This window comes from Glandiceps talaboti, chromosome 4, assembly GCF_964340395.1.
Source record: "Glandiceps talaboti chromosome 4, keGlaTala1.1, whole genome shotgun sequence".
Lineage (NCBI taxonomy): Eukaryota > Metazoa > Hemichordata > Enteropneusta > Spengelidae > Glandiceps > Glandiceps talaboti.
In genome coordinates this window covers 19,986,620-20,005,454 of record NC_135552.1, presented here as the reverse complement: position 1 = coordinate 20,005,454, position 18,835 = coordinate 19,986,620, and the positions used below count along the sequence as shown (strand labels likewise).

Sequence of the window (18,835 nt, the reverse complement as noted above, 5' to 3'; positions counted from 1 at the left end):
GTTGTAATATACTGGCTCTTAGATGCATGTACTTATCAATCAAGTTTATTGTCACAAAAATGAAAATGAATGAAATATCCTCTAATCATAATGTATGGCCCATTTCATAGATTCTTTCCATTCGATTATTTCCAAGTACATTAATGATGTCATAGTTTCTCATAACAATCAATGAACCAATGACTATACATGACTTACTATTGCCACGCATGTGATACCAAACCACTAAGCAAGATTCAGGTGTTGGATAATGATGTTCACTGACAAGCCATGCTTTCCATCCATTAGCAACAGGTGGAGCAGAATCTGAGTACATGTAGTATCCTGGTCAAAGAGAAATATAACAAGTCATTACTCAGTAGATTTTATTTTATACATTTACATAGGGGAGAAATCTGTTACAATGTACAGTTCAAAGGAAAATCTATTGCAGTTCAGAGGGAATTTGTTACAATGTACAGTTGAGAGGGGAATCTGTTACAATGTACAGTTCAGAGGGGTATCTGTTACAATGTGCAGTTCAGAGGGGAATCTGTTACAATGTACAGTTCAGAGGCCAATGTACAGGTCAGAACTTCAGAGGGAAATCTGTTACAATGTACAGTTCAGTGGGGAATCTGTTCAAATGTACAGTTCAGAGGGGAATCTATTACAATGTACAGTTCAGAGGCCAATGTACAGTTCAGAACTTGAGAGGGAAATCTGTTACAATGTACAGTTCAGTGGGGAATCTGTTAAAATGTACAGTTCAGAGGGAAATCTGTTACAATGTACAGTTCAGTGGGGAATCTGTTAAAATGTACAGTTCAGAGGGAAATCTGTTGAAATGTACAGTTCAGAGGGGAATCTATTACAATGTACAGTTCAGAGGGAAATCTATCATAATGTATAGTTCAGAGGGGAATCTGTTACAATGTACAGATCAGGAGGAATCTGTTCCAATGTACAGTTCAGAGGCCAATGTACAGTTCAGAACTTCAGAGGGAAATCTGTTACAATGTACAGTTCAGTGGGGAATCTGTTAAAATGTACAGTTCAGAGGGGAATCTATTACAATGTACAGTTCAGAGGGAAATCTATCACAATGTATAGTTCAGAGGGGAATCTGTTCCAATGTACAGTTCAGAGGGGAATCTGTTTCTGTGTTCAGTTCAGAGGGAAATCTGTTATAGTGAGTCATGTGATATCTGGCACTCAATGTCATACACTCTCACATTGTCAGACACTAAAGCTTGTAAAGTGGCTATATGGATGAGATTTGGGTATTTAGTTTGGATTTTTAATTCACAAAACAACGTGAAACAATGTATACTAAGTCAATGTTTTTTTTTCAAGTAGAAATATAAAAGTAGAGTTGTTATTTATCAATCTAAAAATCCCAAATAAATTCCCCATTTGTCATCTATACATGTATGGCCACTTTAATAATGAGATTATCTACCTTCATTAGTCCTCGTGGTGTGATCAAAATAAGGTCCTGTATCAGGTGAACTTGTTGCTCCTCTATCACGCATCCAGTCAAAGTCATCATGTTCACGGACATTGGTCCAGCCACATAACCCAGACTGGAAGTTACATAGGCCTAATGATGGAAATGACAATTTGAAGAGTGAGGGAAAACATGTAGGGCACGCTTGGAAGGCGATGAACAAAAAAACGATAAAGGGAGGAATTCAAGACAATAAAAACTGTTGATTATCAATTCCAAATTATCTAGCAAATAAAAATGATACATCAATGTGAATTAAGCATTAAAGAAGTAGGCCCCTTTTGGAGACCATTATGATAATAACTTCAAAATGTGTAAACATTATGTAAATCCACGTTATGATTTACCACTTGGCAGGAAAATGAATTACAAAGTTACAACATACACGACATGTAGTTCAACTTTAAATCATACTGTATAAGAAACATTGGGCTTTTGATCAGTTTGGATGAATGGTTCAGATCATCCACCAGAATAGCTCAAAAACTCATTTGGATTCTTTACTGAGGTGGAACTGCTTGACGTGTGTTGTTACTTTGTCTTATTAAGAAGCTGATGAATGTTCTGGGACTGGGTACAGTTTGCAGACACTTTGACTGTAATGGTTTTTAGCAGTCAGTTTTGAAAGAAGTATCACATGGTAGTCAGACTTTGGAAACACAGGCGATACCACTCTTAAAAATCATTTTCCTGCTTGTCACAATCATTTATAGCATGCAAGAATAATATATCAAGAATAATAGGTTAAAATTGTGTGCAAACACATACTTTTAACAAAAGAAAGAGAATATTTCACAGCACCTTTCTTTCCACATGTTCCATCTATTGGTTTCAAATCATCAATTGCAATATCTCCTTTGGAGTCATCTCCTCTTGAGGCTTCAATCACGATTTGATAATCATTATCACTGTAAGCTTCATACTGTCCATATCTCCAGATATTACCCTGTTCAGCTATACAAAGTCAATAAAAGTTTTTATCTCCCTGACAATCATTATCACTGTATGCTTCATACTGTCCATATCTCCAGATATTACCCTGTTCAGCTACATAAAGTCAATAAAAGTTTATATTATATCTCCCTGACAATCATTATCACTGTAAGCTTCATACTGTCCATATCTCCAGATATTACCCTGTTCAGCTATACAAAGTCAATAAAAGTTTTTATCTCCCTGACAATCATTATCACTGTATGCTTCATACTGTCCATATCTCCAGATATTACCCTGTTCAGCTATACAAAGTCAATAAAAGTTTATATTATATCTCCCTGACAATCATTATCCCTGTAAGCTTCATACTGTCCATATCTCCAGATATTACCCTGTTCAGCTATACAAAGTCAATAAAAGTTTTTATCTCCCTGACAATCATTATCACTGTATGCTTCATACTGTCCATATCTCCAGATATTACCCTGTTCAGCTACATAAAGTCAATAAAAGTTTATATTATATCTCCCTGACAATCATTATCACTGTAAGCTTCATACTGTCCATATCTCCAGATATTACCCTGTTCAGCTATACAAAGTCAATAAAAGTTTTTATCTCCCTGACAATCATTATCACTATATGCTTGATACTGTCCATATCGCCAGATATTACCCTGTTCAGCTACATAAAGACAATAAAAGTTTATATCTCCCTGATAATCATTATCATTGTATGCTTCATACTGTCCATATTGCCAGATATTACCCTGTTCAGCTATACAAAGTGAATAAAAGTTTATATCTCTCTCTGATAACCATTATCATTGTATGCTTCATACTGTCCATATCCTCAGATATTACCCTATTCAGCTACACACAGTCAATACAAATTTACATCCATTTTCTTGTGTAAAATGTACTTTCATTGTAGAATGAAAGAAATAAAGTGTGTACATGTGTAAATAAGACAAACAACAGTAGACACTCTTACTTGATTTAATCCATACTTCTGGACTTTCTACATTAGTACCAACATCCTTTGCATAGACTCTCAGAGTTGCAATGTCTTGACCATGCATATGATACCAGAATTCCAAACACTCAGTCACACCTCCAGGGTACACATGACTCACCAACATGGCTTTCCCGTTAAATGGGCGTGGTATAGACGCCTCTATGTATGCAAACCAACCTAAAATACAACCAAGAACAGAAGTTTTCTGTTGTCACTTTGTGCTGACCTGATGAAAGTCTGTTCATAGAATGGTATGTAGCAAGTCGTAGGACATCTTATACTACACTTAGTTCATTTGAAGTTATACAGTTTGTGGTTGTTCTACACAGACTTGACATATTTTACAGAAAGATTTTAATAGCTCAGTGATCCTTTGAAAATTTGCAAAGAGAATATAAGACATTAAAAGTTGAGAAAAAAAACAGTAAAGGTATATGGGATGAGACATGTAGGATTTGTAGATGTTCTATCATCCATTGAAATATCATACAAAAAAATCAATTTCTGGTAACTAGGAGAACAATATCTGAAACTTGAACTTCTCATTGGAATAAGTAAGAGACATAGAATCAAAATGACAGGGGATAAATTATAATATTTTGAAAAGTCCAATAACCTGCTACTATGCCACATAGTAATCAGTGAGTAAACAAGGCTACAAGTTCTAGTTGAAAACTTAAATTTGTAAACGCTTTTGTATTTGCATTTGTGTGACATTAGTTAAAAACAATTTTCAAAAAGTTTCATGATATTTAAAGTTTACTTAGCAGTACTGTACCCATTTAAGTATGTGATATCTGTAAACTGTCATCATATGGTACCTGAACTACTGCTATATTAGTATCAAATGATAACAATCACATACTTTAAAGGATATATGAATACTTGTCTCATTTTATCTTCATAATTATGATTCATTCAAAGTTAACAAATGTTGACAGTACCTTCTGATGTGCCTGTGGTGTGATCAGTCTCTGGACCTGTACGACTTGATGCTGTGCCATCGCGTCCTCTTAACCAATTGAAATCACCTTCATTCGTCCAATCACACAGATCAGTTTCAAAATCACAACCAGCTGGGAAGATAGCATAAACATTTGTTTATTCATTACCGTGACAACTACTCAAAATTGTCTTTCTTTGTGTGGTTTGTAAAATGCATTATTGTGGAATAAAGAGGTATGTGGTTAATACAGTGATGGCACCATGGATGTAAAATACCAAATCTTGGATTCACTTAAACATAATTACACTGTATAATAACATTAATCATTACATAATAATGTACCAGAGATTACTTGTGGTATTTGCACTGGAGTGCAATACTGAAAAGAGTATTGCATACCTGCAAGAAAATGTTATGCAAATGAGGGTGCAATTATTCATTGTGCATGAAGCACACAATCACACAGTATAATTTTTATGAAAATTCGTGTTTCAGATATACATATGTAATAATAACAGAACCTCATGCTGCATGAGTTCCAGTGTGGGTACTCAGGGGTACATGTATTTGCACTTGTACTTGTGGTGTTTTCACCTGCACTTTTCACTTGCTATGCTCCTGAAAGTACAGCTGCAGAGAATACTGCAAGCATATGTGTAAACACATCCAGTACGACACATTTGCACTCATGCATTATTGGGGTTCTGGCATAGTTCTGCATATTCTGGGAAAAATGATCACAATGTACACACAATTTGTAAACATACCTAGTGTAGGACAGGGTCCATCAGTAAAGGAAATATCATCAAAAGCCATATCACTGCCTGCACCATCCCCTATGATACCTTCAATATGGAGCTGGTACAAATACACAAAGTCTCACACAGTTATAAATGTTTTTACAGAAACTACTAAGAAAAAATGTGCTAAATGCAGTGAAATATTTCCTGTTATTTATATAGTGAATAGATTACCATTCTGTCAGGGATTGCATCATGTAACATCATGACAAAATAATATCTAAAAGGTCAAATAACTAACAGCAATTTATTTAAACTTCAAATCTCAGAAGAGACGTAGGTCCCACATACCATTATGCTATATTTTTTGTAATCAATATACATATACATATAGATATATCAATACAATGGTTATATTGTATATAGTACACATGTACCTGATACTGGAGATCAAAACTAATGGTTTTCTGTGCATAGTGCCATTCATTTCCCCAGGTACCCATTCTTGTGAAAATCTTTGTTTCTGGCCAACCAAGCTGTTGTTGATAAACACTGAGTGTACCCATTGTAGGACCAAACATATGCCAATAGAATCTAAAACATGATTCACTGGTTGATGGTTGAGGGTAGATGGTTAATCGAGCTATTTGGCCTGGACTGTTATAAGCTGAATCAATGTATCCATAGTGACCTAGATGATGATCATTAAAAAGATGGAGATATTAGTGTTATTACATAACAAGCAGTATACATAGCATTGAGTTTGTAGACATGTTACACTAAGACAACTGATGCGATACATGCCTTACATAACATCAACAAAATATGTGTTTGTATTTGGAAGTCAGGCTTCAAATTAAGAAGTTATGGGAAGCCCCTTTCACTCACCAAATTTTAGTACTATCAAGCAAGCATTAAAATACAAAAACATATACATTTTTTAACACAATAACTAACTTTTCATATTAAAATTCAACAAGTTACACAGTTTTAATCATTGTCTGATTTAGAATGCCATTTTAAGGAAAACAGAAAAGCTGTTTTATCTCTGCATAGCAAGGGAAATACTAAATAATTAGTGTTACAGTTGATCTGCCTTCAGGGGTTATTTGATCAGAAACCTAGTAAAAAGGTATAATGATAAATAGTCACCAGATCCGGATGGCCCCATGGTGTGATCATTGTCTGGACCAGTAGTTGCCTCGTTATTTGTAGGTCCGGAGCGATGCCAAAAATCTATGTCATCATTCTCATCAAGAACTTGAATCCAGCCACACCAGGCTGGATCTGTATCAATGGTACAACTTATATCTGAAAAAGATTTATAACAATTGATGAAATCACTTTTCTATGTCATCAGTACTCAACAAACAGTAGGAAAGTTATTTGTAGGAATTGAAATATATAAGATTGTTGTAATTTTCCCATTCTTTGCCTGTAGGGTACAATTTGGTCTCTAGTTTTTATGGCAACCTTCATTTTGAGTGAAACAATTTTCTGCAATATGTCAAGGCATACTTTAACATAATACACAGCACAAGTGTGTCTGTATATAGCTATTTCACCCATCCAGTCGTATTACAAAGTGATGGGATACTATATACCTATTAAACACAGTAAATCTTCTGAATTCCTCAGACATAACATGACATATTAAATTTCATTTGGACACTACAGTACAATACAGTTACTCTGGAACGATAAATTGTACTGTCCTATTGATTCTTGGAACCATGAACAATATATTCTCCATGACATTCATTACTTCACTGACTCATTTTCATATTATTAAACAAGTATCAACTAATATTACCTTAATGATATTTTGTCAACATTGTCATGATACAAGCAAATAAATATGTGGTTGAGTTGTGAGAAGGCAGGAGTGAATCACGTGTAACACCACATATAGACAAATGATAATGTTCTGATGCTTTTAATACAGAAAAGAAGAAATACTAAGTACCTGCTACAGTATCTTTGACATCATCGGGATGACAATCAATAAACTTAATTTCATCAACTGCTACATCATTTGTATTACCACCAATAGTACCAAGCAGTGGATACGACTCAATATCAAACTATAAAAGAGGAAAACAACTTTTTACAGAATCTTCTCAGAGTCACTTGTTTGCACTAGAGAGTTGTACAGCACCATACATTATACAGGATAAGATGTTCTCATACAGGACTTGAAATATAGCAGTACTTTGTCCAGGTTACATAGACTACTAAACATTGTGTCTACACTTCCAAATTCATGAGGTGGTAGTCAGTTAGACCAATGGATATTGATAGAAAATTATAGTTGAAAAAGTTCACTTTGCTAAATTAGACTAGCACTAGCAGCAGTGCAGGTCACAAAGACTACTAAACATTGTGTCTAATACACTTACAAATGTATGTGGTGGTACTCTGTTAAACCAATGGACATCAATAGAAAAATATAGCTGAAACAGTTCACTTTGCTAAATTTGACTAGCAATCTTAGAATTTAAATGGAGCCCTGCAGTGCTCATGCACAGCCATGTGTCTTTAATGTATTGTGTTTCTGATATATCTGTACATATTTAATAATAGGGTGTGTTATTCATATCAGATTTAGTAGTAATACAATAGTTACCTCTTCGTATGCTCCCTGTCCCTTGACTAGTATTAGTATTAACACAACTAAACTTAGTCTAACTAAAATCTATCCTAAATTTTAACAGTAGCCATGACTTAGGGAATGAGGATATTATCGTGAATATTCAAAATCTAAAAGGAAGTTTGAACCTGGTTCATTTTCTTTCAACTCTGCTTAATTATTCACATTTAAATACTATAAATAAATGTGGGTTGGCTTTTTTCTCTATAAATATTATTTTATGATAATCAGGAGTAAATAAGTAAAAAGGTGGCTTGAATCTTTTGCACTTGAGTGAACTTTTTCAAGAAGTTTATGATATACTTACCCTCCATCGCCTTCCATGACTTCCTGTATAGATATCAGCTCTATGCCACTCTATACCCTGGTCATCCAACCGTTGGTACAGGATATACAATGCAAGGTTATCATCAGGGTCTTGTAGGTAGACAAATAAACTACCACTATAATTACCAGACATATGGTAGTACAGTTGCATCACACAACACTGTCCAATGTTATCATGTACCATTGTTTCTAAGAAAGCTCCGAGGTAAAACCGGGATCCACTTCCTTCCACCAACATGTAATGACCTATTGGAACATGAATGTATGAATTGTGGAGTAAATTATGCTTTACTGAAACACAGCGTCTTCTTTCTCCAAATGGAGTATAATTTTTAGTAATCACAGCCAGGAATAACAAAACCATATGTTGTTTCAAATGTCAAATGATTGTCATCTTTTCAGGAGCAATCTGGATAGTCAAACTGTATACATTTGATACTGACCATCATCTCTGCCTGCAGCATCTTTGTCAGGAGCCTGTAGTGATGTAGAAGTGCCAGCTTGAAATCTCTCCCATGTATACATTCCAGCACTAGTGTCTTCCCAGCCACATGTATCAATCTCAAAATCACATGTACCTACAAGTAAATATGAAATTCACATGAAAATGGTCTTTATATCTAGTGTATGCAAAATAATCACAGTAAGTGTAAGTTTCTCTCCCATAAAACACAATTTATTCCTACTTTTTTGCAAATAAGAAAAGAACAGCAGCTTTATCCTGTAATCTTTGAGGGGTATATTTGGTATTGATTTTGTATGTATGTCTGTTTGTGTGGAACGGTTGTGGCTGATTGTGTGTTCCTTCAAGCATGGGGGTGGGGGGGGGGGGTGTATAAAGAGATGGTAGCAGCTACTAAGTACTATAGTACTCAAATGACTGGATAATCTTGTCACTTACATACAGTCCTCTGTTGAAATCTACATCACCTACTCAAGATTTTCAAAAAGTGTGTACAGTTTCCTCTACTGAGTCATATTCATTGAAAAGCCAAAAATCTGATTGAACAAAATATATCATACCAATCTTATCACATTGAGAAATGTCTGCATATACTTACCACATACTAGTTCATCAGATCCACTAGGACATTGTTCTTTGAAGTCACATACTTGTACTAGCGGTAAACAAGTTACACCATCCTCACATACAAACTGACCAGGACATGGAGAAGGTGGTGTTGGTGATGGAGTCACCTCTGGTAGACTTCCATCAAATGGTATACATTCTGGCGTAAATGTGACGTCATCAACAGCAATGTCACCTCCAATACTAAATCCAACTATGCCTTCAATGATAACCTACCACATACAAAATGTTAATGATAGAATTGAAATCTAAGACAATTCTCTTAGTAGACAGTATATACTCTGTGATCTGATGTAAATAGGGCTAATTACATGTTTAGTGTTTAGCTGGATTAAAATTAAAATTATCCATCATCCTCAGGTTACAACATCTCCCCTGAGAAATATGACCTGTAAATGCCCATATAACTGCAGAGAATGGAAGTACTCCTGAATTACAGGCAAGGTGCTATATTTTTTCTTTCTTGATAGGGCTTAATTAGTGTAAAGGGACTAGGTTACCATGACCACTACAATGAACCATTCCATTGGCTCACCTGTACATTGGTATACACAGGGAAAACTGCACTCCTAGTACTAGGGGTGTGGCTATATTCTAGTACTGGGACCAGGTGTACAGCCATGTCTGGCTATGTGCCCCACAGCCCAGTTAGAGGACATATATTTTTCCAATAGGCCTGCTACATTGCCAAAAATATGTTTGTTACATGATATGGGAAAATCCCTGTGTACCTGTTTTTCATTTTTGTACATTATACAAAAATGATTCAGAAGCTCATGGGAATGAAGATTGTGACCTGTCCAAAAAATAAAACTTACCCTACAGAATTCTGTCAAGAAATTCATCACCAAATCTGGAAGTTAATTGTCTAATCTAAAGACCTCTGAGAAATGCTCATCTGTCTCTTTTATTTCTAGCATGACCTTATAACAAAGCAGTCCCTGACATACATAAAACATTGCGCTCTGATAAATGCTGATCAACAAACCTGGAAGTTGTCTGTCTCTGTAATTTCGAGCATGACTTTGACAAAGAAGTCTCCGACTTGAGTGTGATGAGACCATAGTTCTGTGAGAGGTCCTCCAACTGCTGTACGTGTGTAGATTTTTAAGGATCCAATGTTACTACCATACATATGATAGTAAAATCTCATCTAGAAAACACAACAAAAAGTTGATCTATTCTGCTGGACAGTCAGTCTCATTTACCTCAACTAAAGTGTCTTACTTGAACATGTAGGCATGTTTTAAAGAATATAAAGCATCAACCATCAATCATGATATGTCTACCATACTACTATTCTTTGCATGCTTGTATCCCATTTCAAAATCGTGAAGATAATGATATGTTAAAGATATATGTATATAAGTGCCTGATATCCATCAAGTTCACAGACACTAAATTTACATTATACACTATCACAAATTTAGATAAATTCTCTCAAAAAGGTATGTCTTTAGTCTTGACTTGAAATTCTCAATAACACTGGGTGCACAGCAGATAGTGGTTAGCAGTTGGTTCCAAAGAATTGCAGCGGTGTAGCTGAAAGACCAATCTCCATATGATTTGAGTCATGTTCTGAGAACCTGGGTGTTATATGATGACATAAATGCAAAGATCTTGTAGGCTTGGTAACTTTGATTTTAAGTTCTGCAGACATTTTGGTGCGAGACCATTTAGTGATTTTATAGGTGAGAAATAGAATTTATATGCTATCATCCAATAAGCTATCAATCAATATGCCTACCACACAGCTTCCAGACCCATCTGTTCCTTCAAAGTTGTGACTGATCAACCTGGCATTATCACCACTTCTTTGAGGTGGTCTTGTATCAATATAAATGTAGGTCCCGGCTGCATTGTTACGTGTATGATCTCTACTTGGTCCAGTCAATGTAAATAATCCAGTTTCACCCTTTTCTCTCTCCCAGTCAAAACTGTCATCATAATCATTGGTCCAGTCACAAAATCCGTACTCAAAGTTACACTGTGTGTAGTCATCTGATGGAACAAGAGAAAAAATTATTATCATCATGGTATTGTTTTCAACAAAAAAGTTGTAGTCATTCAACTCACTGTAGTACATTAGGGATATTTTCAGCAAACGTGTACAGTTACATGAAGACTATACAATAACAATAAACACAGTGAAATATTTACAGGAAAATATTACATTTTGAACTTTAACAAAGATGCCTGAATAATTCCTGATTTTGTTACCTAATCATTAAAGAAGATAACAAACATATTAACATAAGATATAACAAAAGTCACACATGCTGTTTATCACATTGGAAATGCTTTGACATACAAGATATGACTGCACTAGTTATAGTATGCTTATGTTATAACAGATTTACTACATGTTAAAAATTATGTTTTATGTAGTTCATAGGACAGGAGTTACTTACTACATGTTTCATGTAATTCATCTGAGAAATCACCACAGTCATCAGTGAAATCACATAGCTGTTCTTCTTCCACACAGGATCCTCTATCACACTGGTACCGAACCCCACAGTCAGCTTCAATTTCTGATGAAACAAAGTCACCAACACAAATTAATTTTCATCTCCTTGCACACAAATCAATAAATAAATATATTATGTGTGTGTGTTGGTAAATCTTTTAATTTCTATAAAGGTAACTTGAAGGGATATGAATCAACTTCTGAAAAGCAAAATTTGGTTTTTCAATACAATGCTTTTTTAGATATCCTTACTATATCTTTCATCACCATTAATGGCATTATCACCATATATAGCATGCCTTGCATTCAATCAACTTAGCTAGTCTAAATTTCTACTGAACTGTTAGTTTGATATTTTATATTCTTCTAAATCTTACCAGGGAAATCACAATTAATCAGATGAATGTCATCAATGGCTATGTCTCCCTTTTCACCCAGTAAACGCTTTCCTCGGAATGCAAGCTGAAGGAAAATAAAAAATAAAATGTCAATATATGTATACAGTACAAAAATTCTCACAGAAAAGCAAAAAATGTACATGCCTTTTCACAGATGCTTTCCCAATCTAAGGAATATTAGTGCATGTGGCCATGGAATTGGAAGTCACACATGTATGCACGTATGTAGATACATACAAATATACATACATACATACATACATACATACATACATACATACATACATACATTATAGTACATACATACATACACACACACACACATACATACATAGTTACATAAATTATACATACGTACATGCACGTACACACACACACATGCATGCACACAAATATGCATGCACACACACATACACACAGCCATTTATCAATACCTTATCTACAAATATGTAGCAACACAGCCAACTATCACTATCTTACCTGCCAATCTGTAGCAACACAGCCAACTATCACTATCTTACCTGCCAATCTGTAGCAACACAGCCAACTATCACTATCTTACCTGCCAATCAGTAGCAACACGGCCAACTATCACTATACCATCTCTCCATATATCACCTTGGTCACCATTCAGAGCCAAGATACGTGTTTCAAGGTTGTTTTCAATGTAGTACACTTCTAATCTACCAGTTTCTGCATGAAAAACAAAATCATTCTAATACCAGATTTTAAAAACAAAGATACAAACAATATTATGGTACAATGACCCAATCTGATTAAAATCTGATAAAAATTTCCTGTTCTTGAAAATTTATAAAACTTTGATCAATGTTGCATTACTACAAAAACTGCAAAGTACAACAAAGAGATTGAGTCTGTTTATTACGTTCAACTTGACTTATGTGTTGTGTAATTTTCAAAACTTACACCTATATTTACAACCACAGTCTACTGTCAGGTTACTCCACTGGGAGTTTAATTTAATACCAGGTTGCATAATGTTATACGCTGATGTCTGAATGACTCAGATTAACTAGGTTGTTGCCACAAACCAGATTCCGAAAAGGTAACTTTTATCTCTGCTTTCAAAAAATGTGTTACAAAATGTAGGCAACCATAACTATCTAAAACATCCATAGATTAATCAAGCGGTTTTCAACTGTGAGGGGTTCTTACCATCTCCATACATATGATAACAAAACTGTACTTCACATGTAGTACTGCACTCTTTTACTTTGGGTCCATCTAACACAGCATAACTGAGAATGTTACCATCAGAAGCCTCTACTGCCATGTAATGACCTGTAAAAATGAACAGACAGGTTTTGAAGTCTGGAAAGTCTTCAATGTTAACTACAATACTGTGAAACCTGTCTTCGACTATTGAACTGAAAAATTTATGTCTCCAAGTGATTGGTAGTATTCTCATCAATGAAAATCACAGTTTTATTGCAAAATCACAGTGAGTGTCTGACCCCCAGTGTACTTTTATGACGATATACAACCTGTAACACCCAAGTTAAAAGATTCCACTGTCATAATCATTTATAGCATACATATCAGGCACCAGTTGTAAATATACGCTGTGCACTGTTTAGTTTGCCTTAATTATGAACCTAGTACATGGTCACTCTAATCACAGTCAGTCAGTATACATGCCAGTGCATAGTTAGTATGATAGAAGTTTGCATAACACATCTTGTAGACCTAACAGAGCACTACAACAGTTAGGGCTCTATCATCACAGTTATTACATGGCTTTTAGTCAGCTGACAACACTGTTTACAATTGACAATGTTAGATGGGCCACATACTATGTTTATAATGAAATGAAACAGTGTTATTTCAGACATGATATGTATGGTAATAGATAAGTGTGGCAAAAAGTAAAATCACTTTACTCAGTGTAACTTATAGATATATACAAGTATAGAATGGAAGAGATCTTTGATAGTGAATTCACTTTACCATCTTTGGTTCCCACATCACAATCTATTGAGGGTCCAGTTTCTGGTGTTGCTGTTGATCCTTGCAGTCTGTCCCATTGATATTCACCACGACTTACATCACGGTAAAGACACTGATCTTCCTCAAAGTTACATTCACCTGATTTAGAAAATGACAATTAATATCAGTACATACTAACCTGTCTGCACTTGGATGAATTTACAAATAATTTTATCAGATATTACTAAAACTATACATGTATCATATATTTTTTATCTTTCATTGTAAATTATGGACAGATAAGACAGCATTTCAGACAAGGTTACTCATAACAAGTGTTGGCAAATATGAGTAATATGACAGAGCTCCATGGTAAGAGAATGCAAGTGTAACTTATTACTTGTGGTCTTTTCCGTGTATGTTCCCTTGGCTGTACATTCACAGTTGAAAGTGCAGCAGAAAACACTTCAAGTGGTTGCTTGTGCAAATACTCTTAAGTATTCTGTTATCATATTTACCCAAAACTGCAAAATTCCATAACAATCATACTGTGCAATCACACATATCTACAAGGACCAATTGGTCTGTACATGGTTGATATGCTAACTGCATACATTTTGTTTCTACATTTTTGAATTGACTGATTTTAATTGGTACAATGTTAATGTTAGTATCTGTACCTGTATCTATATCAATATCTATATTTATATCTATATCTATATTTATATTTATATCTATATTTATATCTATATCTATACATGTATCTATATATGTACATGTACCTGTACCTGCATCTGCACCAGGTCCGGTACCTGTACCTGTACCTGTACCTGTACCTGCACTGTACCTGTACCTGTATCTGTACCTGATGTACCTGCACTGTACCTGTACCTGTACATGTACCTGTACCTGTACCTGTACCTGTACCTGCACTGTACCTGAACCTGTACATGTACATGTACCTGTACCTGCACTGAACCTGTGCCTGTACCTGTACCTGCACTGTACCTGTACCTGTACCTGCACTGTACCTGTACCTGTACCTGTACCTGCACTGTACCTGTACCTGTACCTGTACATGTACATGTACCTGTACCTGCACTGAACCTGTGCCTGTACCTGTACCTGCACTGTACCTGTACCTGTACCTGCACTGTACCTGTACCTGTACCTGTACCTGTACCTGTACCTGTACCTGTACCTGTATCTATATGGTAATGATGTAGGTCAGGTACTTAAAAAATAACACACCGATATGTATACTACTGAGGTAGTATTATTCTTCAACATACCACATTGTCTTTCATCAGATCCATCGGCACAGTCATCTTTCCAATCACATCTCACTGAGTCATCCACGGATCCTTGGCCGTCTTCACATACGAATGGTTCAGGTGTTGGTAATTCACTGCATGGTGTATCATACATACGTGTGTCATCTACAGCAATATCACCACCAAAGGAAGTATCAATCTTACCCTCTATCACAATCTGTAACAAAATACATTTTAAAGGACTTTGATATTTCAAGATAACATCCAAGTGTAGTATGAATAAAGTAATAGTATTAATAGGAAACATTTATACATTTTTAAAGCAACAGCTCTCACAATGAATGTTATGATTATAGCACTGTGTCAATTATTACCCCTGGAACACTGACATATATCAGCAAAATACTTTGTATATAAATTCCTTAACTTCCCTGTTGAGCATAGCATACAACCCATTGCAAACTCTATACACAAACAGGAGTAAAGCATACAGATAGCAACCTCTGTCCTACCAGGTCCCCAATTATACAGCTGGGGTGACTGAATCAAGTGCAATAGTGGTTCAGTCTTGCTTTTAGCTATCCCTGCAGAAACAGCAGTAGAAATGCTCAAAGGTTCAACATGCAGTTTCAAAGCCAACAATTCTAACCACTCAACCATGATGATTTCAGTATTATAATGTGGTCTATAGTGACTACAGATCAATATCTTTGGTACTGTTTTAATCAATCTCATCTCCTGTTTGAATTCTCTGCCCTACAACACCACACAACGGACTAAGAATCACATATGACACTATCTGATCAAAGTCAAAAATGCAAACAGACACCACAAAGATGTACACACACTTCACAAAATGCAAAAAGACAATTGACAAAGAGTTATACACACTTCATAAAACTTCAATATGTACTTACTCTGTAAGGGGCGTTGAAGTCAATATCAACATGTGCTTCATGCCATCTATCACCTTTGTCTCCTGTTTGGAACCACACTCGGGTCTCATATAAGGAATCTGCATGTTCTACATATACCTATGATAAATCAACAACAACACTTGTTGGTTTCCTGTTTGTACTAATAACACTAGTAGGCCTAGCCAGACCCTGGCTAAACATTATGTAGGGTATGAGAAGACCATAGTAGGTCCCCCTGGGTAGACCCTGGCTAGTCACTGGCTAAACACTAAGTAGACAGAGTAAGCCCTGGGTAGGCCATGGCTAGGCTGTGTTAACCTTGGTAAACCCTCGGTTGATCCTGTGTAGGTCCTGGAATTGTTGATCGCTCATGCCTCTTGTCATGAGAAACTTTTTTGGGTGATTTTATATTTATATTAGGCATAACAAAAAAAATGTGTGGTTCTGATTACGCTCATTTTCAGAATAGGTGGGGTAGGTAGATTTTTTATTTTAATTTTTATCATATTTTTCTTTTCATATGTGAGTGTCTAGTTCAGGTAGTTATGTTTTCCATTGTTTTCCATATGGTCTCTGTGTTATTGGTTTCTCCCTATTAGATGTACGGCCATTACAGATTGGAAGAACAATTTTATATTGTCTTTTTCAGTTGATGTCAGTTTCCGCATCCACTATTTCTTGCAAGACTTCACAATTTTATTATTTTTTTCTCGAATATGTAAAAAAAGTTTAGCATGAAAAACTAGGTGGGGTCGGATAACTAGAACAAAACAATTTTTTTTTTCTCGGCCTTATATGAGTTTATCAAATACATGACTACAATGTACTTTTATTGGAATTAAAGAACATAATGTGAAAACTAATAAATATATCAGTTCTTTTTTTTTCTCAGTTTCATTTGAACTCTCTAAATCTCCCTTACCGCTAAATCTCCAGGAGCAACATTGGGGCCATACATGTGATAATAAAATTCAAAACATCTTGGTTTGATCTCACTAAAAACATCTGACACAACACGAGCTTTTTCATCACGACTTCGGAACTCACTCTCAAACAAGATGTACCAACCTATGGACAGAGAGAGAGGAAGAAAACAAATTTAAAAGGGAACAGAAATATATGAAGTAAATTTAAAAAGTCCTTTTCATAATTAGCGAATTTTTAAATTAATAGCCAAGCGAATTGAACTTTTTACATATTGGAAAAAAATTGCTACTAGTGATGAAATGAGCACTGTTGTTTCCCAAAGAACACATGGCCACATTTAATATTGTCTTCCTTGCGGGCAAGTATTTGTGTTAGCGACGAAATCAAATATTTACTACATAAGTCAGATTTGATATGAATGACTCTGGATTGTCTTACCATCAGGTGTTCCAGTAGTGTGATCAAATGTAGGACCACTAATTCCAAATAACAGAGCTGAACTTCCACTAAACCTCAACCAATCAAATTCATCGTCTTTAACATTTGTCCAGGTGCACATGTCAAACTCAAAGTCACATGTAGCTGGAAGATGTGCAAGAAATGGAAAAAGAGGTTTCAATTCATTGGGTTATTTGGCAAAGTTTTCACTATATTCAAGATTTTGCAAGTGGAATCACATTAAGTTAGCTGTTATGACATTTTAGAAGCATTAGAAGTATACAATAATGTTTGAATTCTTGGTAAAAATAATGTGCTACAGCTCTAGCGCCCTCTGGTGGGAGGAGTGGGTAAGATAAATGTAGTGATTTATGTTTTTGTTGCATGTAGTACTACATATTCATAGAGGACAGTGCCATAACATACATGTAAGAGTTTATGTTTCTGTTTGTTTTTTTATTATGCACTGCAGTAATTACCGTTGAGAAGTGTTTAATACAGGAACTCTTGTCCAAGGTAGTTTAGGTTTGGGGACAAAGTGCATTGTTGAATGACATAAATACACTTTAAAATAAATCCATCTTCCTGCATTTATTCAGTTATAATTATTCTCACCTCTGAGTCCAGTACAAGGATGATCTTCTACTTTGACATCATCAATGGAGATATCATAGACACCTTGTTGACCTATCACGCCTTCATACACTATCTGAAAATCTGTGGCAGCATTAAAGTCAGCTGCACCAATATTCCAGAATCGGCTTTGACTATGAGATGTCTGATAGACAAGATCTCCAGGTGTTTGTTGACCACTCGCCAAGTTGTACACATTCAATATTGCTCCATCACCACCTACAGAAAATTTCAATAAAAACACAATATATTTAACATTATGGCTTTTATTTTGAGTTTTCAAAAAGTAAGTACTAAATATTATGATGAAACCATTTTTAGCAAGGTTCACATTCAATGATTTCCTGTAAATCCATATGACGGTAGCCATATTTATGTTTGTCATGTTCCAAGTGACAAAAAATTTCTTGAACTGGACAATTTTTTTTTTTTAATTCACGTTTGCAATGGTCAGATCAGCATATACATGTAGACCCTTTGTCATGGTATTGCAATTATTAATTGCATGACTTCATTAGAAGGGTAGCATTTTGAAATACCACTGAGAGATTTTAAGTTTTAAGGAGAGCATAGTACAAGGTTGGTACAATCAATTAAGTTGTGTAAATATATTGCCATATACATGTACAGTCCAAA

The 18,835-nt window shown here is 35.3% G+C and overlaps 2 protein-coding genes across 2 annotated transcripts in view; both read right to left on the bottom strand.

Annotated features, from left to right (window-relative positions):
• Nucleotides 1-85: 85 nt before the first annotated feature.
• LOC144434290 (MAM and LDL-receptor class A domain-containing protein 1-like) lies at nucleotides 86-5,694 on the bottom strand. The gene is made up of 8 exons (XM_078122743.1): nucleotides 5,566-5,694; nucleotides 5,156-5,246; nucleotides 4,387-4,518; nucleotides 3,419-3,619; nucleotides 2,862-2,918; nucleotides 2,258-2,443; nucleotides 1,442-1,582; nucleotides 86-324 (listed from the first exon to the last, which is right to left on the bottom strand). The coding sequence occupies exons 1-8, from the start codon at nucleotides 5,692-5,694 to the stop codon at nucleotides 86-88; spliced, it is 1,176 nt and encodes a 391-aa protein (XP_077978869.1).
• Nucleotides 5,695-7,086: 1,392 nt separating this feature from the next.
• The window catches only part of LOC144434289 (MAM and LDL-receptor class A domain-containing protein 1-like), a 29,053-nt gene continuing 17,304 nt past the window's right edge, over nucleotides 7,087-18,835 (bottom strand). Inside the window, exons 8-23 of the mRNA XM_078122742.1 lie at nucleotides 18,182-18,418; nucleotides 17,567-17,710; nucleotides 17,124-17,269; nucleotides 16,202-16,318; nucleotides 15,303-15,501; nucleotides 14,032-14,169; nucleotides 13,240-13,365; nucleotides 12,626-12,756; nucleotides 12,043-12,127; nucleotides 11,607-11,729; nucleotides 10,943-11,196; nucleotides 10,184-10,348; nucleotides 9,167-9,407; nucleotides 8,549-8,683; nucleotides 8,086-8,351; nucleotides 7,087-7,212 (exon numbers count right to left, since the gene is read on the bottom strand). Of these exons, the coding sequence (XP_077978868.1) occupies nucleotides 7,087-7,212; nucleotides 8,086-8,351; nucleotides 8,549-8,683; nucleotides 9,167-9,407; nucleotides 10,184-10,348; nucleotides 10,943-11,196; nucleotides 11,607-11,729; nucleotides 12,043-12,127; nucleotides 12,626-12,756; nucleotides 13,240-13,365; nucleotides 14,032-14,169; nucleotides 15,303-15,501; nucleotides 16,202-16,318; nucleotides 17,124-17,269; nucleotides 17,567-17,710; nucleotides 18,182-18,418 (2,633 nt within the window). The remainder of the gene's footprint in view (nucleotides 7,213-8,085; nucleotides 8,352-8,548; nucleotides 8,684-9,166; nucleotides 9,408-10,183; nucleotides 10,349-10,942; nucleotides 11,197-11,606; nucleotides 11,730-12,042; nucleotides 12,128-12,625; nucleotides 12,757-13,239; nucleotides 13,366-14,031; nucleotides 14,170-15,302; nucleotides 15,502-16,201; nucleotides 16,319-17,123; nucleotides 17,270-17,566; nucleotides 17,711-18,181; nucleotides 18,419-18,835) is intronic.

Coding starts and splice junctions, on each gene's coding strand:
- LOC144434290 (XM_078122743.1), bottom strand. CDS start 5,694: ATGGGTACACTCAGTGTTTATCAACAACAGCTTGGTTGGCCAGAAACA. Junction 4,519..5,155: donor TGGACCCTGTCCTACACTAG/GTATGTTTACAA, acceptor CTATCTTCCCAG/CTGGTTGTGATTTTGAAACT. Junction 325..1,441: donor CACCACGAGGACTAATGAAG/GTAGATAATCTC, acceptor CTCTTTGACCAG/GATACTACATGTACTCAGAT.